General features: G+C 47.5%; 1 protein-coding gene and 1 pseudogene across 1 annotated transcript; both read right to left on the reverse strand.

Annotated features, from left to right (window-relative positions):
- Nucleotides 1-269: 269 nt before the first annotated feature.
- LOC144271862 (gamma-crystallin C-like) lies at nt 270-2,025 on the reverse strand (annotated as a pseudogene).
- Nucleotides 2,026-9,604: 7,579 nt separating this feature from the next.
- Nucleotides 9,605-12,392, reverse strand: LOC144272006 (gamma-crystallin B-like). Its single transcript, XM_077829742.1, has 3 exons — nt 12,384-12,392; nt 11,734-11,973; nt 9,605-9,880 (listed from the first exon to the last, which is right to left on the reverse strand). Exons 1-3 carry the CDS (start codon nt 12,390-12,392, stop codon nt 9,605-9,607), a joined length of 525 nt encoding a protein of 174 aa, XP_077685868.1.
- Between the last annotated feature and the right edge of the window lie 319 nt (nt 12,393-12,711).

The raw sequence follows: 12,711 nt of genomic DNA on the forward strand, positions 1-12,711 counted from the left end.
GTTTTTTTTCTTTAATCAGCACACTGATAACTTCTGTTAATTTTCCATACTGAGCTGACTGACTTTGTGCTAGAAGTAGCTATGCTATGCTGGGGGAGGGCAGGGAAAGATGAGGGACAACGTTTGGTTCAGAAGATGAAACCGTAGCCCAAGAACACAGGACAAACCTCGACGTTCCCCTTAGTACACTTACAACAGCACGCTGAGAGCACAATGGCTGTTAAAGCATTTTATTCATTGAGACCCTTCCAGGCAAAAGGCATCTTGATTCAGTAAAGATCAGTGGCACGTCTCAAAGAGCCGACTTTGCCACTCATAGAGCCCCACTCACTGAATCTCCTGTACTGCCCTGGCCTCAGCAGGTATTGGCGGCCTCTGTAATTCGGCAATTCGTAAAGGATCCAGTGTCCGTCCAGCACAGAACAAGAGAGCATCTCGTGGGCACGTAGCTGGTCCATGACTTGCGGAGTGTCCTCGGTTAACTCTACCATCTTGCCTCTGTGATCCTCCTTCTCATAGATCTTTATCCTATAGGTGCCCCTGTGCTGTGACAGAAAACGAAACAGGGTAATACAGTGACTGCACCAGGCTGGCTGCCTGTGATTCTGGGCCCTGAGTCAGCCCTGTGCCCTGCTCCAGTGATGCAAAGGGCACTTAAAACTGCCTCTGGTCCCCAGAGGAGGGGAATCCTTTAATGCTGTAAAGGCAGGGCATCCACCTATTTGACTCAGACCTACACCAGCCGTGACTCCCACCCTTGGTGCAGGGAGCTTGTCTGGGGTCGGGAGGAGGGAGCCCATCAAAGTGCAAGAGAGGGCGGGGCTGAGTGTACAATGCTGGCCAATCCTCAGTGAGCACAGTGGTCTCCTGGGCTACGCCAAGTTCTGCTGGGGGCTGTTTCAGGCTTCAGCAGCCCCAGAATCAAGGAAACTGAGAAGTGACTTTGTTCTAAAGAGTCACAGAAAATATTGGAGCCCAATTCTCCCCTCACACTGGTGTAACTCTGTGGGCATCACTGATTATTCCTTATTTTACAGCAGTGTGAGGGCAGTGGGCCCAGTGTATCTCCAAATGCCCAGAAGTTATGGAAAACTTTTCCCTTCTTAACTCAAAGTATGTTGTCATTTACTGTCCATAGACTTAACCAAATGAGAGCTGCATCCAGGCCCTGAAAAGGTAGTAGCAGTGGAAGCTTTCCTGTCCTATCCCTTGAATGTTCCCCTAGCCATCCTGGATGGATGACCACTAGGAGGAAGAAAGCTGTTCTCATTTTCAGTCCCCAGTAGCTCGGCTGAAAATGATCAAATAAGAACCTTATGACGGTGGTTTGGGCAATGTTACCGTTTTTGGAAGAAAAAAAAAAAGAGGCAAAATGGAACTCACAGTTGGGATCATCCGGCAGGACTTAATGGAGGTGCTGAAACCCTCAGACTGCATGTCAGGATAATCTCCCCGTTTCAGAAAGAACTGCTGTCCCTGGAAGTTGGGACGTTCATAGAGCATGAAGCAGCCACTTTCCACGCGGACAGAGTTACAGCGGCTGAGCTGACTTTGCAAATCCAGACGGTCGCTGCTGCACTCAACGGAGGGGCCCTGGAAGTTTCTGTCCTCGAAAAGAATGATCTAGTGCAAGAAACAAATGGCACAGTTTTCAGTAACATCCTATACAGTGTGACTGCGTGCTGGCATTCCAATTTCTCTCTGTCCAGCACAGTAAGCATGAAATGTCTGGGCCTTACGTTTTACTTACAAGTGTAAGTGAAAGCAGAATTGGGCTCTGAGAGTTTAATATACAGGGACTATTAGAGGCAGTAGGTTCCCTCACTCTGCATTTTTGATTCTCCTCTCCTACTGGGATAGGCCAGAAGTAACTCCTTTGACATCAGGAGACTAACTCTGATGTAAATGAGAGGGGAATCAGGTCCCTGGCTAACTCTGTTGTAAATGAGAGGAGAATCAGGTCCCTGGCTTCAGACAGACATACCAAACAATCCAGTCCAGACAGGTTTCTCTTACCTTTTCCATCGTAGTTGGATTCAGGCTGCAAGCCATAGTACTCCAGCCGGGCAACTGCCTTTTTATACCTCACAACCAATGCTAAGTGTGCACACGTTAACAAAAGTCTTTTCTCTGCTCATAGAGCCAACTCATGACTATGGGGTCTCATTCATTCTTTGTACTGGTGTCCATAGTTTTTGTGTAGTGGGGAACAGGTTTGATTCCTATTGTTACCAGTGAGCAGTTCTGGGCCCTGGATCTGTCAGCTCAGCCATTTATACACTGAAGACAACATAGTTCAGGAAAAGGGAGAAACTTCTGGCCAAGTGACAGAGGGGACTGGATGTGATGGAATGTACAATCCTTTTCTTTAGAGACTCTGCAGTTGCATTGTTATTAGTGGATGCAGAAGTGGTACAGTAAAGACAGAAGATGGTTCAAATGACAATATAGAAAGTAGGGAGATAAAAACAGAAATGTGTACATCAAAAGAATGTCAAAAGGGCTTAGGTAGACATCTCGCGTGTTTTAGCCATTCAGTAGCTTTGGGGTCAGCAGTACGGAGTCTGGAATGGCCTCCTGAGAGACCAGCATGAGGTGAGCAGTAGGTGCGCAGCGTCCATCCCCACCCGCAGCCACACGGGGCTGTTCTGGATCCCCAGGTGTGGTCAGTATCCACACACCTCTCTTCCCCACATCTGAAATGGTTGAGCTTGTACCACAGATAATGTGGCAGCCTGAAGGCAGGAGGTCTTCCATCAGGATGAGTGATGAGAGAGAAATTTCGTAGACAGGGAGCAGCTCGTTCCCATTCTGCTCACCACAGTGTCACAGCGTCCACCGTGGAGCAGTTGAGTAACATAGTGCAGATTGGCGTTCTGATGATGAGTCAGTGGCGAGGCACTGTATCTTTGAAAAGTGGCCTGGTGATTATCTCCTGGATTGTGTCAAGGAGGTTCTTCGCTGCAATATTATGCCTGATGTTAGAAGGAAGGATATTAGAAAAGACTGGTAGCCAATCAGTGTTTGTTCGTCCTGTAGTCCCTGTTATTCTCATCATTTGATTCAACAGCACATCAACTAGCATGGTGTGGTAAGAGTTTAACCACACAGGAGCACAGTGTTGCCCAAGTGAGTAGCAGAAAGTTACTGCTGAACTGTCAAGTGCTTGCACATTAGCTCCTCAACTTGAGCCTGCAAACTTCTTTAAGAGGCCATTTCTGCTGTTAATTTTCTGTGCTCTCTTGGTGGTTTGGGTGTTATGGGTAAGCATGCAAGCTAGAGTGACTCCTAGATATGCTGGCTTTTTTTTTTTTGCGTCATGAGCCAGTCATTCTCCATTCAAGAACAGGTTGAGTTCTTGTGAAGCATTAGCTTGAGTGAGATGAAACCATGACAACACTGTCTTTGACATACTGAGATTAAGTCTTCACTTCTTCCAGTCCTAAGGGTTGTCTGCCGTATCTTGGTTCAAGTTGTCCCCAGTCTTTTTGAAGTTTTTCTCTTGACATTAGACAGATGTCATCTGCACACTTGAGTGGCCTTGAGGTAGTTGGAGACAGATCGTTTGAAAACATATTGGATATAAGTAGGGGCAAGGACAGATCTCTGAGGGATCCTGTTCTTCTGGATCCCCTAAGCATTCAGTTTATTTCCTAACATGGTTTGGAATTGTCTGTTTCAGAGCATCATTTCTATAGCCATAACAACCCATCAAGGTAATGTCTTGACCAACAAGGCAGTGTGCCAGATGGCAGCATATGCTGCTTTTCAGTCAAAAAGTGCAGCCCTGAACATCACAGGGCACTGTGATCGAGGTGTCCAAGATGCCCTCAAGCTCTGCTGCTGCTTCTCCAAATCTAAAAGTATGGAAAAAACAGGGGAGAGCTGCCTCCCCACTTATCCAAACAAATGGTACCTGAGCCTCATGGGATAGGGCTGATAGCTGTAACAACAAAGGTTGGCACTCACACTGCTGAAATTAAATCTACAGTTTCCATCCGACAGAGCACCATGACCGAGACTGAGTGCGCTGCAAGCTCTAGCCAGACAGACTGGTGAAGCAGAACAGACTTTCTGAAGTGAAAGATGATTTTAAAGAGAACAAATAACAGGTTATCAAGAGCTGTAATGATATCAAGACAAAACTAATTGGTCTAGAAAGCCACTCTAGACCACGTAACATGAGGACTGTGGGTGTCTCTGAGGGAATAGAGAAAGGCAAACCTTCTGAATTTGTCTGTAGATCGCTAAATTGTAGGATTTTCCAATAGCTTTTTATTTTGATATAGAATGGGCATACCGGACCCTTGCCCCCCAGCCAGCTCTTGGAAGTCGGCTTAGAGCATTTGATTGTAAAGCTCCTGAAGTTTACCACTAAGAAGCTAATACTGCAGAAATCCAGAGAGAGACATGGAGTGGTTATGGGAAGAGCCAGTAATTAAAATACTGCTCTCTCAAGATTATGCCGTGATGTAGTTGGATTGAGGGCAACTTTTTACTAAGTGAAACAATTGGCTAGGAAGTTTATTAAATACCTGGCTAAGCTCTATATTAAGAATGGGGATAGTATCATTCATTTCCCCTTAGGAGGAAGAAAAATACCTCCAAATTCTGCAGACTCCCCTTTGCAAGACAAGACGTTTATGGAATGATCAGAGTGTATGGAATTTATCTATTGCTCTCTGAAATCAGATATGGTTGCTGTAAACAAGTTGGGTGCTAGCTGATATTGATATGTTAGTTTTTTTTCTCTTTTTTTCTCTCTCATTGGGGCTGAAGGGTTATAAAATTATTAACAATTTACTTCCTATTGCCTTAAATCATGTAGAAGGAGCATCAATGTAAAATCGATCTAGCATCATTGCTTTATTAGTTGGTGCTCCCTGATGGACTAAAGTATATGTGGGTTCTATTGGTTGGAAATAGATGACTACTATAATTGTAATGTTCAGAACCCCAGGGGCTGTGAGGATCTCCAAGTTTTGCCTGCCCTCTCTGGTTAAAAAACAATCCAAAACTACACACTTGATAAAAATATTTCTTTTTGATGGTATGGTACTAACATATATTTCTCTCTCCACTATCTTTTTCTTTCACTTTATTTAATTCCTCTTTCTGCCTCCATGCTGGGAATTTCCTTCCCATGCCTGTAGAATATGTACCAGGAAGCTACTCTCTACCCCCAGATTATATAACTTTGGCTGCGTAGATATTCAAAAGCTGTTTACTGCGCAGGAAAATTTTCAATGTCTCATTCATTCACTAAGTGGCTTTATATTTTAACAAGGATGGCTCTGAGAACTAAATGTATGTCCTGAAATATAAAGGGTTTCAGTAACCCTATTGAAAGAAAAAATATATTCAATGCGTAAAGAGAATGCTGCCATTGCTATGCTCCTGGAGACACATCTGACAAACTTGAAGTTTGTAAACTGAGATGGGGTAGGGCTCTCTGTTTCTAGTTGCTTTAAATTCTAAAGTGAGAGGTATTGCTTTAGTAATACCTCCCAGGACTATGAGGTTATATGGAAGGGTTAAGTGGAGCCAACCCTAAGCATGGACCAGACCACTTTGCCTTTGGGAAAGGCTTGCAGGGAGCCGGATCCTTGATGATGACTTTAGATCCTACTTGGTGCTCAGTCAGGTCTCCTTTGGCATCAGACCATGCTTTGGTGTTTTACACTTTCCTGTCCTCTCTCTTCACCACACTCCTCTGTAGCTGCAGAATCTGCATCTGCAAGTCCTGTACCCAGACTTCTGACGGGGCTTCTCTAGCCAGATAGACTGAACGGGGTTAATTATATCCTTCCACACTCTCACTGGTCTTTCCATCAGGCCACATTGGGGGAAAAGGCTGTGGATTTGCATCCCTATCTCTGAAACGCATTAATACCAGTAAAAAGCTCGAGGAGGATGTGTGGCACCTCAGAGACTAACCAATTTATTTGAGCACAAGCTTTCATGGGCTACAGCTCATTGCTGCCTGTTGCAGCACCTCTTTTCTTCTTTTCTTTTTGATTGTCTTATTCATTCATTCAACCTGTCCTGCTGCTGGCTGACTGACAGGGAAAGGGAACCTTTTGCTCTACATCCAGCTGGGTACACACTTCTTTGATAACTGACCCCACAAATCATTGTCCGAGTCAATAGCCTTAGGCCCCTCCCCGCTCTGCAGAACACATTGCCCACCAATTGTTTCGCTCTCATTAGGGCAGTCACAAATTTAGTGTGGAAGTCCACCACCTCCCAATGTGAGAAAGCATTGACAACAACTAGCACATACTTGTTTCCCCTTGGTGATAAGGGCAGCTCCCCAGTACAGTTGATTTGATCTCCTTTCCATGAACCTCTGGGACCTATGTCAGCTTTTTTACTTTCTTTGAGAGCTGGATTGTGTCTGGCACAGATAAGAAGCATCTTCAGGTCCCTTTTCCATTGTTGCCAACCTGTCTTTGGCCTCTGCCTGTTTGGGATGGGCCCATGCACCCATAAGAGCAGATCTTTTTTTTTTTGATTTTATGATCCCACCCATACTAAATCATTTTTTGATTTTACACAGAGGAGTTCTTGCTTTATTACTAAATTTTGACCTTCATTCGTGTTTTGGCTGAAGGCTTGTTCCCAAAGGGATCCTAACTTCACATCCTGTTTTTGAATTCTTTGTAGCCTCTCCACTTTTTTCTTAATTTCGATTTGTTGATGGCCTCAAGTGAAATCTATTACAGGGACAGTTTTCAAAATGGTATCCCATGGCCAGAGCGGTCCTTTGTCTGCTGCATTATTGACTGCTAGGTCAACTGTCACATAGTACTGAATTTGATTTCCCCGTTACTGGTAACCCGATATTTGTTCTGAGCCCATTATTCCAGTATTAACACAGTTCCTCTGAATACATAATTCAAGTCCAAAACAATGGTAAGCTTAGAGTGCTATTTTTTTTCCAGTACGCTGATAACTTCTCCTAATTTTGCATACACAGCTGACTTACTTTTCTTACTTACTTACTTTTTTAGTTTTACTGTAAAGTGTTTGACCATTTTGCTTTTTAATCTGATTGCTGCTAACCTTTTTTGGTTTGTGTATATGTGGCTGCTGTCACCTGTATATCTAATACTTTTTTAAAAATTTTGCTGGCATGCATTTTTTTAAAGATTGTATGCCATGTGCTAGAGGGGCTCTTTTTACATTTAGGCAGCATTTCTGTGTGCCTGGGTTTCCCTACCAGCCAGTGGCAAGTGGCACAGGATTGTGGGAGACACCAGCTGGACAGCTGGTTTGGAGAGACTTTGATACCATGGAAGTGGGGACTGTATGGTGACCTAGCCAAAGGGCCAAGCAGGAAGAGGGAGCACCCTGAGTCAAAAAGACAGAAAGAAGAGTCGCAGTGTGAGTAACTGACGGAAGGGGTTGCCAGACCGGGAGAGAGCTGCTCCCCAGATGTAGCCACAAAGAGGTACCCCCAGCGCTGAGTGAACCCCACGACAGGCTGTTTAACACAAGCTCCAATATAGCACAGCACTTAAGCACATATGTAACTTTGTCAGTGGGACTATTCATGAGCTTCAATTAAGCACACGCTTAAGTGTTTTGCTGGACCAGGGCCTCGCGCTGTCCCCAGAGGCCATGCCAATCGCTTCCAGAATGCCAACACGTTTTGGGCAGTCTGTCTAGAGATTTCTATTGAAATAGGGCCGGTCTAGACAAAAAATGCTGCATCAGCTCAGCTGTGCCGCTGTAGTGTTGTAATGCAGGAATTCCAACACCAACAGGAAAGTCGGTGTCGTTAATCCACCTCCCTGAGAGGCAGTAGCTATGTCAATGGGGGAAGCTCTCCCGCTGACATAGTGCGGTCTGCACGAGGGGTTAGGTGGGTATAACTGTGTCGCTCAGAGGTGAGGATTTTTCACACCCCTGAATGATGTAGTTATACTGATGTAAGTCTGTCATGTAGACCAGTCCTTAGTCAACCATATGACTGTACAATGTACTGGAAACAGGCTATTGGTGATGATACTGCGTAGCTCTTATTACAAGCATCTTGTTACATTGCTAGGCTTCTGGCACAGAAAAAAGCTTGAATTGTTGATCTAAGTGCAAAACTCAACTTGGCCTGACCCATGGAGTCCCCATGAAAGGACCGTACTGTAGCGTGAGGGGTCAGGCTAAAACTGAATGTCTTGTTGCCTTTGCTCTTGTTTTCTGTATTTAATCTTGTCTCTAATACACCGATAGCTGTACATACAGATAACCTTGTAGTTTTATAGACTAGATTACAGTCTTTCTAAAACTCTGAACTCGCGCCACTGTCCATGCAGAGAGTCAGGGATCAGGACTCATCTTACTGTAAGCAACAGTCTTTTCAGATTCAAAGTACACCTCCTGCTGGTATGGCTGGGGAGCGCTGCATGGCTCCCCCTCCATTACCCTGGCGAATGCTCTGTATGAGTCCCCACCAAAAGCATGGGCCTCTGCCCTCCCCAAGAAGCAAGGGCTCTCCACCTGCAGGGAGAACAGGGGTCCTTAGTCCCTCCCACCCTGAGATGAAGGGATAGGAGTAGGGTAGCTTCCAGGCCTCACCCTTGAGCCTGGGTGTATCTGCTTGGATGGGTGGACTGGGCCAGCAGCATTCTTCTCTTCCTGCCTTCCACAGTCCTCTGCTGGGCTGGTCTTGGTGGCTCCTGCAGTTAACCCCACACTGAGGTCCATGGGGCTGTTCAGTCCTCTCAGAGCTATTGTTTCAGGCTGGCTGCAGACGTCTCTGAATTGGTTTCACCTGGGTCATATTTTCAAGCTTTGCTTTACACACCCCTGGGACAGAAACCTCAGCTTTCGTTACACACTGTAAGTGCCAGTATAATCAGATAATTCCAGGAGCTGGGGCCCTCAACCCAGGTCTGTAGTGCCTATGGCTAGTTAGTCCTGCCCTGCCCTGCCCTGCATCGGTGCTCAGGTAACTCTGGCCCCAAGGTTCGGCCCCTGGCTGGGGGAAGTGCTGTGACTGGCGCTGCCTCTCGGTTGGGAGTGGGATGTGGCTGATTCCTGCCATCACCTGGGTGCCCAGCTCTGCCTGCTCCGTGCCTGGTGGATGAAGGGGCTCTGGTGAGGCTCCCAGGGACCTCTGGCCAGGGAGTTAAGGCTGGCGCTCAGCCCAGGACCCCTCTAGTCCTCGCTCCAAATCTCTGGCCAGGGGTGGGCTGGAGGATTATGATCTAAAGCACAGCTCTGCAGCTGTCGTCCTCTCTATGGGCCGAGTCCTGGATGTTTCAGTTTCTTGCTCAGACTCCTGCACTGTATTCTGGGTGAGGCCTGCACAACCCTGGAGGTGCCCCCGTACTCCCGTCTGTCGCTGCCTAGTGTGTCGCTGCCTAGGCTTGAGCCCCATGTTTGGCGTTGGGCACTTTGTGCTGGAAGTAGCTATGCAATGCTGGGGGAGGGCAGGGAAAGAAGAGGGACAACTTTTGGATCAGAAGATGATACCGTAGCCCAAGAACATAGGACAAGCCTCGAAGTTCCCCTTAATACACTTACAACAGCATGCTGAGAGCACAGTGGTTGTTAAAGCATTTTATTCATTGAGACCCTTCCAGGAAAAAGGCATCTTGATTCAGTAAAGATCAGTGGCACGTCTCAAAGAGCCGACTTTGCCACTCATAGAGCCCCACTCGCTGAATCTCCTGTACTCCCCTGGCCTCAGCAGGTATTGGCGGCCTCTGTAATTCGGCAATTCGTAAAGGATCCAGTGCCCGTCCAGCACAGAACAAGAGAGCATCTCAGGGGAGCGTAGCTGGTCCATGACTTGCGGCGAGTCCTCGGTTAACTCTGCCATGTTGCCTCTGTGATCCTCCTTCTCATAGATCTTTATTCTATAGGTGCCCCTGTGCTGTGACAGAAAATGAGACAGAAAATGAGGCTGTTGTGGTCCTGGGTCCTGAGTCAGCCCTGTGCCCTGCTCCAGTGATGCAAAGGATGCTTAAAGCTGCCTCTGCTCCCCAGAGGAGGAGAATCCTTGAATGCTGTAAAGGCAGGACATCCACCCTTTTGACTCAGATCTACGCCAGCCGTGACTCCCACCCTTGGTGCAGGGAGCATGTGTGGGGTGGGGAGGAGGGAGCCCAACCAGGCACAAGGGGACAGGGCTGCAGTGTACAATGCTGGCCAGTCCTCAGCCAGCACAGTGCTCCCATAGGCCTGGGGTTCTCAATCTTTTTCTTTCTGAGACCCTGTGACAGGGCGTGCTTACCCCATGCTGGTACTGCAAGGGTTAACTCTACTCCTTGGGCAGAGGAGGTCACTCAGCCTCGGCCCTGCTGGGCATGCTCCATCTGGAAACCAGGTATAAAAGGGAGCAGCCCAGCCCAGCTCATATGGTGTTGACTGTTGAGGAGGAAGGTGCTGAGGCCCTAGAAGGCGGAAACCAGAGATGCCAAGACCCAAGAGAACACCCAAGCTCCTGCAGACACCCAAGGAGCAACGGAGCTGCAGAGGGCTGCACAGGCTGAGGAGCTTATGGACATCGGAGATTCCAGGACTACTACACCAGGGACAGGCTAGGAAGTAGCTCACGGGGACAAGGCATTGTACCAAGTGGTGTCTGTGTGTTTTGGATGGATTCCCCACTGACTCAGTGGTCAGCATTCCTGCCACTGTTAAGGCCCTGAGCTGGGACCTGTTGGAGAAGGGAGGGCACAGGTCCCCCTACCCGGTCACCACTCCCCTGGTGGCGGCCCACTTTCCTGAGCGTCCACCAGGCCAAAGAGCCCTACTGAACAGGGCAGCCGTGCTGACTTGGGCCACAAGGACACAGAGCCCTGAGAGAGGGCAGCCACACTGACATTTATACGTAGGCCAAGCTATCCCAAGACAAGCGGTGATTGTATAGATTCAGCTGCGGGGCCATAATTACCCTCACCCTATCCCAAGAAGGGATGGGGCACACCTGCCCCATGAGAGACCCCCCCTAACATGCTGTAAAAACTCCATGGCCCCCTGTGCCAGAACAACTGTTTTTCTGCATATAAAAGCCAGGGCTGGCATTAGAGGGTAGCAAGCAGGGAAATTATCTCTGGGCCCTGCGAAGCTCAGCTGCTCTGGCTTCAGTTTCAGGCACGGATGGTGGGGCTTTGGCTTTCTGCCCTGGGCCCCAGTGAATCTAATACCCACCCTGCTTGGAGGGCTCCCTGAAAGTTGCTTGTGGGCCCCCAGGGGGCCTCGGACCCCTACTTGAGAACTGTTGCCATAGGCTACACTAAGTTCTGCTGGAGGGCGTTTCAAGCTTCAGCAGCCCCAGAATCAAGGAAACAGAAAAGTCACTTTGTTCTAAAGAGTCACAGAAAATATTGGGCCAAAATCTCCCCTCACACTGGTGGAACTCTGTGGGCTTCAATGAGTTGTTCCTTATTTTACAGCAGTTTGTGGGGAGTGGGCCCAGTGTATCTCCAAATCCCCAGAAGTTATGGAAAAATTTTCCCATCATAACTCAAAGTATGTTGTCGGTCACTGTCTATATTCTTAACCTAAGGACAGCTATACCCACACCCTGAACAGGCAGTAGTAGTGGAAGGTTTCCTGTCCTCTCCCTGCCATGTCCCCCAGCCTGGAGGGATGACCACTAGGAGGAAGAAAGCAGTTCTCGTTTACAGTCCTTGGTAGCTCGGCTGAAAACGATCAAGCAAGTGCCTTATGATGGTGGCTTGGACAACATTGCCGTTTTTTAAAAAGCAAAATGGAACTCACAGGTGGGATCATCCGGCAGGACTTAATGGAGGTGCTGAAACCCTCAGACTGCATGTCAGGATAATCTCCCCGTTTCAGAAAGAACTGCTGTCCCTGGAAGCTGGGACGTTCATAGAGCATGAAGCAGCCACTTTCCACGCGGACGGAGTTACAGCGGCTGAGCTGACTTTGCAAATCTGAACGGTCACTGCTGCACTCAACGGAGCGGCCCTGGAAGTTTCTGTCCTCGAAAAGGATGATCTAGTGCCAGAAAGAAATGGCAGAGTTTTCAATAACATCCTATACAGTGTGACAGCGTCCTGGCATTCCAATTTCTCTCCATCCAGCACACTAAGCCTGAAGTGTCTGGGCCTTGCATTTTACTCACAGTGATGATAAATTGATATACTCCTTTAACTTCAGTGGAATTGATCCTCATTTACACAAGTGTAAGTGAAAGCAGAATTAGACTCTCTAAGAATAATATACAGCGACTAATAGAGGCAGTAGGTCCCCTCGCTCTGCATTCTTGTTCTCTTCTCCTACTGCTATAGGCCAGGAGTAACTCCTTTGACATTAAGAGACTAACTCTGATGTAAATGAGAGGAGAATCAGATCCCTGGCTTCAGACTGACATACCAAACAATCCAGTCGAGACAGGTTTCTCTTACCTTTCCCATCGTAGCTGGATTCAGACTGGAAGCCATAGTACTTCAGCTGGGCAACTGCCTTTTTATACATCACAACCAGTGCTAAGTGTGCACACGTTAACAAAAGTATTTTCTCTGTTCATAGAGCCAGCTCGTGACGCTGGGGTCTCATTCACTCTTTGTACTAGTGTCCATAGTTTTTGTGTAGTGGGGAACAGGTTTTATTCCTATTGTTACCGGTGACCAGTTCTGGGCCCTAGATCTGTCAGCACAGCCATTTTTACATTGAAGACAACATAGGTCAGGAAAAGAGAGAAACTTCTGGCCGAGTGACAGAGGGGACTGGATG

The sequence above is a fragment of the Eretmochelys imbricata genome, chromosome 11 (genome assembly GCF_965152235.1).
Source record: "Eretmochelys imbricata isolate rEreImb1 chromosome 11, rEreImb1.hap1, whole genome shotgun sequence".
Taxonomy (NCBI): Eukaryota; Metazoa; Chordata; order Testudines; family Cheloniidae; genus Eretmochelys; species Eretmochelys imbricata.